At 42.7% G+C, this 11574-nt stretch overlaps 1 protein-coding gene across 2 annotated transcripts; it reads right to left on the bottom strand.

The window, feature by feature from the left end:
* Positions 1-2688: 2688 nt before the first annotated feature.
* Positions 2689-10942, bottom strand: LOC125728078 (volume-regulated anion channel subunit LRRC8D-like). 2 transcript variants are annotated; one of them, XM_049005144.1, is made up of 2 exons: positions 10784-10942; positions 2689-6952 (listed from the first exon to the last, which is right to left on the bottom strand). In XM_049005144.1, exon 2 carries the CDS (start codon positions 6948-6950, stop codon positions 4518-4520), a length of 2433 nt encoding a protein of 810 aa, XP_048861101.1. In that variant the 5' UTR covers positions 6951-6952; positions 10784-10942; the 3' UTR covers positions 2689-4517. The 2 variants fall into 2 exon arrangements, with proteins under 2 accessions (XP_048861101.1, XP_048861102.1); XM_049005145.1 differs by lacking the exon at positions 10784-10942 and adding an exon at positions 8854-9546.
* Between the last annotated feature and the right edge of the window lie 632 nt (positions 10943-11574).

The raw sequence follows: 11574 nt of genomic DNA, 5'->3' as shown, positions 1-11574 counted from the left end.
GTTAGTCAGTTAGTTTGTATTCATATGTTTGTAGGAATCATACAGTCGTTTCTATGGGTATAGTTTTTTGATTGCAGTCACAGATTTTTTTTATAAAACTGAGTTTCTTCTTCTGAAGACAAAAAATAAATAAATAAATCCCTGCATGAGTGAAATTTAAGCTTCCGGGGAATTTCTAAGTGGACCGACGGCGTGGGTGTCAAGGAAACTCCGGCGCTGCCGCTTTCATCACTATATAAATTATTCTAAGTAAAATTACGTCTCTTTTGTTTACTTCCTCTGTTTGTCAGGAGACCATAACATCCATATACAAGCTGCTCCCCTAAATCCTATTCTACTATTTCCACAAGTCATTTGTAGTACTAAGAAAAACACACAGAAAGGCAAAGTACGGCAGCCTGGTAGGAGGTTAAGCGCTTTCGGTGAGCGGGGAGCCGCCGAAAACAACACAATTAATCACTGGCAGCAAGAGTGTGGCCATTTAGCCATCCTGCTCTCATTAACTATGTCCACAAAAAAACACAAGTATGTGACTATGACAAGGAAGCAAGCCACTGTATCAATGCAGATATTCATCCGCCTTTAAAAATATAGACATATAAGTTTAATTTCCCATGAGCTGATGAGCTGAGGAAGTTTAATTTCCTCACTCCTGATGTTTGCTCCTTCCGCCTCCACCCCACCCCTTTGGCTTTGCAATGTCTGAAGCAAAAGCCGCACAACCTATGAGTCTGGCACGCAACATTCAGCAGTACCGAAAAATGTGTCTGCTTCCGCCTGACTGCCACGTGACTAAATGAATAACGTCCAATGGCCATCGGTCTGCTTGGTCCTTCCATGGCCTTCCAGAAAGAAAGGGCTCCCATGTCAGAGGCTCAGGTCATTCAGCAATTTCACACGGATATATTTTTATTTTTAAATAATTAAAGAACACCTTGAGAATGTCAATAAACAGTCCGACACACTGAGTTCTCCATGTGGAAAAACTGAAAATGCCATAACCATAAATTGCCATAATCTTAAGCAATATGTAATGAGGAAATGTATCTGTTTACAATAACACTTTGTCAGCAGAGTCGATATTCTATTTTCTACATCTCACTTTCGACATTCAGTGAAAGAGTATTTGACTAAAAAGCTTCAATTTCACAACAAGTATAATTAGCAGAATAAGCCAACACGTTGAACATTGTCGTAAAATCAGACGTTGTTTCTGTATAAATAATGACCTAGGTCAAATCTACATTTTTACAATTTGTGGCTATTGTTAGATAATACATGAACACATCCAGCAGATGGCGCTGTTTTAGGTGCTCATTTGAGTTGGTAGGGGTGCTTACTGACACACTAAAAATTCATTATACTTTGACAAAACACAGAAATGGCTATTGAGCAGCAGTAAAGTCATATACAACATGCAACTAAACCATTTTCCACTGTGATTTCCACCATGTAAATGTGGTAAGCCACGCAGTCCTATTCGGGGACAGCTTTCCTCCAGACCTCTAACCAGGTCAACCACCAGAGCAAATCAAAGCGCAAGTTAGCGGCTGTAGTATATAAAGAATATGGTCGAGAATACAGGTAAATCTGGCATTTTATTGGCAGTTTTTGAGGGGACATTAATCGCCTGCGATACATTGTGAAATAGCTACAGCCTTGTTCTTACATTTCTATCGTCTTCCACATGGGTAGAATACAATCGGGGCTTCACTGCCATGTTTTTCCTTTTCCAACACCTTTATCTGTAGTAAAATCTAATTCGTGCAGCGCATTGTGGATATTCAGGTCGGAACTGTAGTAAACGAGCCTCTGTGCCTCACGTTTAATATTCCGGCGCACCGACCGCCGCTGCGCCACTGGCGCGTTACTTCCTTCCGCATTCCATCGCCGACATCAAGCCCCGAAGTAGGCGGGGCCTACGGCGAGTCGACCTTTCCATTGGCTATGGTTAAGATTGGGTAAGGGGGGGTTAAGGTCATCTATGGTCGGTTCCTATTGGCTAAGCCGAGAGATGATTGACACCGCACCGCAACCGCACAGTCTGCACCGCAGAGAATTTCGAGCTCTAGTAAATGGTAAATGGACTGCATTTATATAGCGTTTTTCTACTCCTACGAGTACTCAAAGCGCTTTACATTTCATGCCTTACATTCACCCATCCACACACTCATTCACACACCGGTGGCGGAGGCTGCCATGCAAGGTGCCAACCTGCTCACCGGGAGCAATTTGGGGTTCAGGCTTGAACCTGCAACCCTCCAGTTACCGAACAAGAGCACTACCTCCTGTGCCACCATCTTCCCTAGTAACGATCAGATGCGCGCGCAGTATTTAGATATAAGTACTATCCCGATATGAATATATCTTGAAACCATAAAATAATAGATTAACAGTGACTGTTTGTGTAGCTGATTGATTTTTCAAACTAATCAAATTAATAATCTGGAATTAAGCTTTCAACAAAATTTGGAATTTGCCACCATAAACTATTATTGAACAGCCGCATGCATCGTACTATAATGTAACAAGTTAAAAGTTAAGTTAAATGTTAAAAGAAAACATATCTTTGATCTGGAAGCTGTATGCAATCATGGATAGACATCGAGTCAACAGCACTGAATTGTCTTCATCTCCGACTTGCCAATACCTTGTATGAGGAGGAAAAACAGAAACGCCACGTGAACGTAAAGGAAACCATTTAATTATATTTATTGATAAAAAGTATTTTGCAAATATACAGAAATAAAAAATGCAAATAGTTACAGAGCAGTAATGTCATGTAGCTTAGCGCTACACCGAACCAAACGGAAACAAGTAACAATTACAAAATTTGACTGTGCAAAACATCTGAATCTGACAGTTACTAACATATATATCACCCAGCCTGTTAAATTAGTAACAATGCAGTATTGCAAAATGACATTACTAAGTGTGTCACATTTACAAATCATTTTCAAACAACCCATTTAGAAATGTTAGTATTTTTTACGTTTTTTATTTTTATTAAGAAAAGATCAGTTGCAGCTAAAAGGCTTAAATTCAGGTAATATTTTGGTCCATTTTCTCATATAAAATAAGATCATTTCTTTACAGCATGTAAAAGATTTGCGTACAAAATGATTGTCAAAAGAGCACAAATAAGTATTAAACCTTCTTTTTAAATTAGTGGGAATTGAAATGCATAATCCTTTACTGCAAGTGTCACATCACCCTGCACTATAAGACAAACTACTGTTGTGTTTCACATACTATTATTTAACATTTCAAGACAATGATTTGTTTAAAACAGCACTGTTCAGAAACATGGATCTGCGCAATTTCTAATGTTTCCTGTAGCCATCGGTAGGCGTAGATCCATGGACAGTCGCTCATTAAATAACGGTGATCTTTAAGACCATGCTTTCCAAAAAGCTTAAAATCAGCAGGCAATATTTCAATCTTAGTTTTATTTCACTAAGTTACTGGCATACTTTGTGCACATACTATATTAATATATCTTTATACAACTTCAATGAAGAGAACCAGCGGCAGTGATGTCATTTATGTATTAAAGGTACATTACCTTAAGTTGAAATGTATTTGGCTTCTTGATGCAGTTTTCAGTCATTTGCACTTACCGACATAATACAGTGGTAAGACTGATCAAATAAATATTGAAAAAAAAAAACTTCTTAGTACAATTACGAGGAAAATAAAACATGAAGCTGACGTACCACAAAGAAAACAGGCCACAGAAACAGCCAAAGGAGAAAGAGACTTAAAGCTTAATAAAGCGAGCAAAAGCTACCCGCCCCCACTGCTGGCAGTATCTAATTCACAATTAGACACCTAACGTGTATCTTGCTTCTATATCTGTACAGCAGCCCCCCCCCCACCCACCTTAAATACTCACAAATAAACCAAAGCATTGCTGAGTTTGCAGGTAAAAACATTTAAAGTGAATAAATATGGCGGTGATGAGCTGCAGCACCCCCTACAGGCGGAACGGGAGATCTACAGACTTCTAAATGGCTATTGTTCGGAAACTTCTCCAGAAGAAAATCAAATGGCGAGGAAGGCCAGCTTCTTCAACTGCCAGATTCCTCCCCTCCCAAAACATTTTATAAGCCTTGATACTCCATAAAAAAAAAAAATGGTGGCACACAAAATTATAGTAGCGATATAGAGCAACATAATCCATGCTACCATTAATGGTGCAACCAACATTAAAACTGCGTAATAAAAAAGGCCCACAATCCATATTCTTAAAGTGGGGAGGAAATTAGGCTTAGTTACATTGAATATAAATGTGGCAATAAAATAGTGTATGGAAAACACAAATCGACTGCTTTCACTAGACTCTCTATGAAAAGCGCAGGATCTCCTGTTGTCACTTTTCCAGCAGTGAAGGGGTTTGTTCGCTTGTTACCCAGAGAAGTGCCACTGAGGACCACCACTCCACGTCTACATCTCTCCCACTGGTACAGACCACAGGCAAATCGCCCTGTTCTATGCATCGTATACCAACGCTGTACTCAGCCTGAAAAGGAAGCACTGGACTCCTGACTGATCGTCTCTTTGACTTCTAGAGGCAGGGTATCAAAGAGATGGTCTTCCACACTGAGACCATTTTTGTGGAGAAGGTGACATTGGCCCAGCTGGGATGGGAGTCGGTCCAAACAGTTTCCCTTCAGCTCCAGCTGCGTGAGGAGGGCCAAGTGGCCTATTTTTTCTGGGATCTCGGATATGGAATTCTGCCCAAGGCAGAGTGTCCTCAGCTTCACGCATTTGAACAGCTGTTTAGGAAGCACCTCCACTTTGTTGGCAGTGATGGCGAAATGCTGCAGGTTTTGCAGAAACCCAATCTCAATTGGGATTACCACGATGGAGTTGTGGCCAACATCTAGATGCCTTAATTTTGGGAGCTGGAACAGCTGAGCGGGCAAAGACTCCAGATGATTGTGTGAAAGGTAGAGCAACTCCAGACTCTTCACCATATTAATGGACACTGGAATGGCAGTGATCTTGTTGTGCCACAATTTGAGGCACATTAATCTCTTGAGGTGCTGGAAACTGATGATCTCTTCAATGGTGCGAATGCTGTTGGATTTCAGATCCAGCTCCTGCAGATTGGTAAGGCTGAAAATAGCATGTGGGATTCTCTCCAGGTCACAATTCTGCAATTCCAGCTCAGCCAAGCTGAGCATCTTCTTCAGGCTGTTAAGCACTACTAGCTTAGTCCCATCGTTATGCACGACAAGTCGCATGAGATGTGGCGATAAGTCCGTAATGTTTGTTGGGATCTTGGTTAGGTTACTCTTAAGATGGAGGATCTTAAGATGCCTCAATTCTCGTAGAGACTCAAGGGCTATCATTTTGTTATTCTCAGAATGTAGGTTTCCAACCAAATACAGTTCCTTCAGACTCCTCAGCAAATAAACCCAACTTGGAATTTCAGCCACATCTGTAAACTTGACATGAAGGCACCTCAGGTTGTCTCGGAGGAAGCTGAAGGCTGTTTGCTCAACCTTAGCTGGGCAGTGACAGAAGTGCAGCTCCCGGAGATTAGTCATCTGGGAAATCTTTGCCTTTATCCTGACTTCTGGGATAAGCTCCAGTTTCAGTACCTCCAGATCGGTTAGGTCAAAGACTGCATCTGGGAGGCCTGAAATCATGAAGAGATGGAGTTCCACCTTGTCCTGGGCATTGCGACAGACGTGCTGCCGCAGCTTCTCGAGAGTCCATTCGTGGTTTAGACTGATCTCTCGCAGCTTGTTCTCACTGACTTCAGACAGGAAAACACCAAACCGCTTCGAATACAACTGATCATATTGGTCTACCATGTGTAAGAGGAACGCGAAGTCGTTTTTCACATCAGGAATGTCGCTGAAGCTGCTTTCTTCTCGGACTTTCTCAAAAGAGTACTCCTTCAGGGGCCTCCTGAACAGCCAGAAGAGGGTGTACAAGCACACAAGGCCATAGATGCAAAGCAGAACCATGTAGCTGACAAGGAGCTTATAGAGCATAAACGCCATGTTGTGCGTGCACTGGAATTTCATATAGCCGGTCAGATGGGTGACTTGAGGCTTACAAACATGGCAAAAATCAATAGCAGTGACAAAAGTGGAAGTGTAGCTCAAAATCACAATGAACTTCACGGTTTTGATGACTGTCTGAACGACATAGAGCTTGTAGATAAAGTCACTATCCTCGACGTGAGTACGAAACTTTCTCACCTTCTCGAAAAGGGCTTTGGCCTGTTCGCCATCTTTTTTGTCCAGAATGGTCATGCCTGGGACTTCAATCACAGGTCTTTCGCCTGAGAATTTCACACCTGTGTTAGGCAGCATTGGTGTAGTTGGGCTCGAGCTGTCCTCCTCACTGCTTGTGGATATGTGTTTCGGTAATGACTGGCCAGTGCGCCTCTGCTTGTTCTCTTCAGAGTCCTCACAGGCAGTTTCGGACAATGCCTTCGTGGTCCAAGGAGACTCGAAGCATCTCCCCAGAATGGACACAAAATGCTCGATCTTTGAACTGGTCTTTGGATATTTGAACCAAAAGTTGCTGCTGACCATAAACACAATGGTGTGGATGAGAGCAAGATACGGGAAGTACTTTGAGTACCACGGTAAGGCTACATGGTAGCACATCTGATTGACGAAGACGTATTGCTGAAAATCGAGATCCGTTTTGACGCCAGTCGGCTGAGGATGACCGAGGACTTTGAGGGCAGGGGACTGTGTTTCAGTGATGCGGTTACTGCATCTCTGCTCATCGGTCATGTCGTCCCCTTCGTGAATGGGAAGGCAGAGCACTTGGTCTTTGGTTAGCTGCATTGTCCCAGCGAATATCGCCAACATCAGCATGACCACAGAAATGTAATCCATAAACACATCCCACCATGGTTTCAGTATCCGGTATGTTGGCTGGACGTCATTCAGAGAGGCTACTTCCGTGAGGGTGAACATTCCTACAATAAAAGAATACAAAAAAGGGCCATGTTAGGCTAGCTTAAACTCAATCAGTGACACTCGTCAAACAGTAATAAAAAAATTCAGAAGCATTGAAGGAACATTAGGAATTTCATTTTGAGGATATAAAACAGAAAAACGAATTAGTAGAGCGTGAAGTACGCTTAACACACTATTTTCACACTGTTATTTTCCCCAGCAACTTTCAATACAATACCCAAAGACTCTTCCTACAGTGAATCCACAGGAGAGTCCGATGCCAATACTATCCGACTCCCAAATAACATCATCCATCACACTGATGTACTATTGTAGATCATTGTACTAGGCGAGATTGCTGCAGAGTGAAGTACAGCCAAGTAATGTTTTGTTATGTCTCAAGTTGCAATTTCTCACTTTTCCCAAGCCTCCCCAGCTAATATCAATGTCACCCCAAATCATGCTTCAAAGCATTTATCCAACACAAACATACCCCTCTCTCCCAGCTAACCCTACCCTACTAATCGGCACAGAACAAGCCTCTCACACGTAAAGCTGTGAGGAATAACTAAATATTTTCTGTAATCCCGTTACAACTTAAACAGTCCCGGGTCTGAACCAAACAGAGGTCTGAGACTGACCAAGCATGTGTCCTTGAACTTCCCATTCAAACTTTCAGCGATTTTCAGTAACTTAGATTTTTCAGTCGACTTTGTAAATTAGTTCCACTACTCATTCCAAATCATTAGTTTAGTCAATCCCATTGTTTAAGTTTATCCTGCCATTATTTGATGAAACATCCAACATCAATAAGTAAAACATGCATTTTCATTTTAGTTATTTTTTTTAGCTATGCTCATAATGGCTTCCCATGATCAATGGTTAGCTTTTGCATATTTCTCAGTTGTTAAATGTTGGAGTACGCCGACTCCACCGGGTCTGTAGAACAGTTGACCACCAGTAAACTTTGAACACTTGCTTGGACAAAGGTTGTACTGTTATGTAACCCATGCTAGACAGACACTGCTATTAAAGGGAAAGGCATGCCCCCCCCCCCCCAAAAAAAAAATGCCTACAGGGACACACCCATGAACGTGAGATTGACAGGCCTCAACAGGCCACAAATTTCAGGTGACTGACTCAGCATACATCTTCAAGCCAAACCTACAGCACTTAGTAGGCATACAGACTTCCTCAGATGTGTATACACAATGCTACTGATCTAACTGTGAAGCACTGAAGTCTGTCTCAAGCTACAGTATCGTATGTTTGCCCTTATTACAGGAATTCTACAAACTTAGAAACATTTGCAACAAAGATGTGGAAAGTGTCTCCTGAAGTTCTGGTACACATTCATCTCACTGATCAACATAAAAATCTATAAATGACTGACAATTATTAATCTTTAGCGAAAGCTAGCTGGCGTTCTAACCAGTGACTAGTAAAGTCATTGCAACAAAGACTCATAAAAACGTGTGGGTTAAACACATTGGTCAATTTGCTTATGACCGAATCGCAATTGGCTAACAGGGGAACACTACCTGTTACCAAACACGGCAAGCTGTCGTGTGCAGTTCACCAAACGCGTTTCTGCACTGTTCGCGAACACGAGAGAAAGGTGCCGGATGGACCGCCGAGCCCTGCTCAAGCGGAACATGAGAATGAGGTCTCCAGAGGACTCCCGCTCATCTGTCAATGAATTCCTGAGTAACAGCTGCCTACGAGGCGTCTTCCCATCCATCACGAAAGGTTTGTCAGTTGGAAAACTATGCAAAACTCTCCAAACAACTTTTAAAACCAAGTTTGTCAGAATAATATGTCAACCTCCGGAGGTATTACCCGAGTTTCCATTAGGAGCACAACGCAGGAATGCATGGCTGTCATTATTAGGTCGTCTGACAAGGACAAAGCAAACGCTTACTTGAAATTCCAGGGCCTGGAGTGTGACAGGGCTGGAATCCACAAGATCCACACCTGAGAGCACATTCCAGAAGGCTTCAGACCTGCCGGTACTGAAGACTTTCCTCTAGCAGTGTTGTGGGATTGTCTCAGAAGGTTTCAGACTCCATTCCACAACCAAATTCCATCACAGAGGTCCAAAAGGCCATCAGGGTCAGTGCTGTTTGTCTATCTTCTATATTCATCTACAGCAAATTGTCCGCTACCAAGTTAATGGTGAAGACTAATGGTGACTACAGATTGAGATCCTGCTCTCTAGAAAGCTTGCTGCGTGACTCAGACACCGCATCTGAATAATGGCAGAGTACAACATGCACAACAGATCTGGTAATTTGAGATGATGTAACAAGACTGAACCCATAGCATAACAAGACAGGCAGAATACGTCACTCGGAACACGCTCTGCGTAATTCAACGGATGTTTTCTTTATGAAAATTAATGCAGTTCTCTTTGTCTATTAGATAAGTATACAAGCAAAACATTTTCTGGAAACTACTTTGACTATTGCCGAAACACATCATAACAGCAAAAATGCCCCCAAAAGACTGAAGGAATGATACACCAATAAAGATTATATTTTAAACTGAATCTACAGAAAGGCGACGCTTCACTTCCTGAGAATGAAGTACTTTCTACTTCATCCAACTTAAGAAGAGGCTGCGTAAAAGCATCAACCTTTCTTCATCTGTTGTGAAAATACAAGAAGCAGAAACATTAATTTTCCCACTGAACTGAAAACGACTTTTTGGCCGCAGCATGAAGAACAGGAGCTAACGTTCCGAAATAATAAGTTAAATGCACATAAAGCGGCATAAAAAGCAAGCTCCGACGTGAATGAGACAATGATTTGTACGATTTTAATTATCTAAGCTATTACCAACGTTGTTATAACGCTTTGTATTCAGTTCGAATAGGGAAAAAACTGCGGGAAAATAAAATAACGATTGATTACTTTAAAGATATTTCCAGTCTACCGTGACACCCAAAATCTGCTAGATAAAGTTTGGTGATCCCTGCATACCGGTTTAGGCACCTGTCGCCCGAGTTTACTGCCCGGCCATTGCATGTTAAGCGCTAATTAAATGTCAGCGCCGAGAAAAGCAGCGCAGACCTGTGCTGTCAATAACAATCACGCTTTAGGCAAAAGGGCATTGTCTGAATGTGTTTGAAGAAAATGCTCTTTGCGCCTAATTGATCTAATAAAATGTATAAACACAAAATGGATGTTTGTAGAGCTATCAAAATGAAACTTTGACGTGAGCAGTTCTCGATCGATCCCGGGATTATGGGCAGATAACAGAAGGGCATGTATACAAACTGCATCAAATGCCGGCGCCGCAATAATTAGGCTGCGTTTATTGTGGCGGTTCTTGCGTCCTGCACCTTTATTTTATGTGGGTACCAAATCCATTATACAAGAGGCTCGATCGGGTTGGTCTAATTTGAGCGAGGCTTGAAAACAATACGTTTAGTGCCATTTATGTAACGGGGAGCCGGGATCCGCCGTAGAATATCGGGTTTTACGCCATTTGCCGCGGCCGTCCGCGCTGCTTAATGCCGGCGTCCGAAAGCGAAGCATGCGGCGACCGCGGCCGACTGCGGCCGGTCCCGGCGGGCACTGGGGGATATGGAGCGCTTCTCGGGGGAAGACGTGTTCCAGTAACGTCCATGGCGGGACTGCCTCTTACATTCGGCATTTAGCAAAGTTAAAAATAATCACAATGATCTGGAGCAGATGCGTTCATTATTTTACCATGTGTTTGAATGAATCGTCCCTGTCGGATAACCAGTCTAGACCAGTTCTGGGCATTGACAGCTAGTTCTTTCACGTAATAATATTCCAGGGAAAAAAAGAGGCTATTTGAAAAAGAAATTAATGCAGAATACGAACCTTTTCTGGCCGTGAACGTCTCACGACATCGCTTTATGTCGGTCAGAGAAGCTGCTGAACTTGGTCTTGTGTAATTTCTGGAGGCAGGAAGTTAAGGAGGGCGGCGCTGAAGTTTGGTGGGGAAACACCCGCTACCTGCGTCCAAGCAGCCCGGAGAAAGTGGGCGCATGAAATATAACGGAGGCCATCCCGCCCCCCCCTTCAGCAGCATTGGCTCACGTCTGTGCACATGATGGCTAATGCGATATGAGAATAATATATACGGTGTCTATCTACGTGGTTATAATATATATTGTCCACGTCCCAGAGTCGGTAACAGAGGAAGTATCGCTTGTGAGAGATTGTTTTAATTATCTGAACCACTTACTTTTGTCCCATTTCTTTATATGTTGTATGACTGGACGTGACGAAACAAGGGAGTTTGTGCCGCTGCAGATCAGCAGACACGTTTAAGGGAAGCTGGGACTGCGGCGATAATGTGCGCAGACAGCAGGCGGGCGATGCCATTATAGCCGCAAAGACGTAGGGAACCGGCAGCAAGCGCCGCAATTACTGCATCTTTACTGAGAACGAAGATGTCAGCGCAGAGGAATTTAATCGCGGAGGGTAAAATATTCATCAAAGTAGCAGCGAACCGCAGACTTGAGTTTGAACTTGTATCTAGTTCAAAGCGTGTCTTTCGGGGCCCGAAGACACTGCAAATGGAGGAAGTAAGACACGTGTCCGTCTTACACAGAACAGACAATAGAAAGTGCCGTGTCTGGGCCTGTTTATTCTATATGCCATATAGG

Source organism: Brienomyrus brachyistius, unplaced genomic scaffold (assembly GCF_023856365.1).
Source record: "Brienomyrus brachyistius isolate T26 unplaced genomic scaffold, BBRACH_0.4 scaffold153, whole genome shotgun sequence".
Taxonomy (NCBI): domain Eukaryota; kingdom Metazoa; phylum Chordata; class Actinopteri; order Osteoglossiformes; family Mormyridae; genus Brienomyrus; species Brienomyrus brachyistius.
The sequence above is the reverse complement of the archived record's forward strand: the minus strand, read 5'-3'. Positions and strand labels throughout refer to the sequence as shown.

Coding starts and splice junctions, on each gene's coding strand:
- LOC125728078 (XM_049005144.1), bottom strand. CDS start 6,950: ATGTTCACCCTCACGGAAGTAGCCTCTCTGAATGACGTCCAGCCAACA.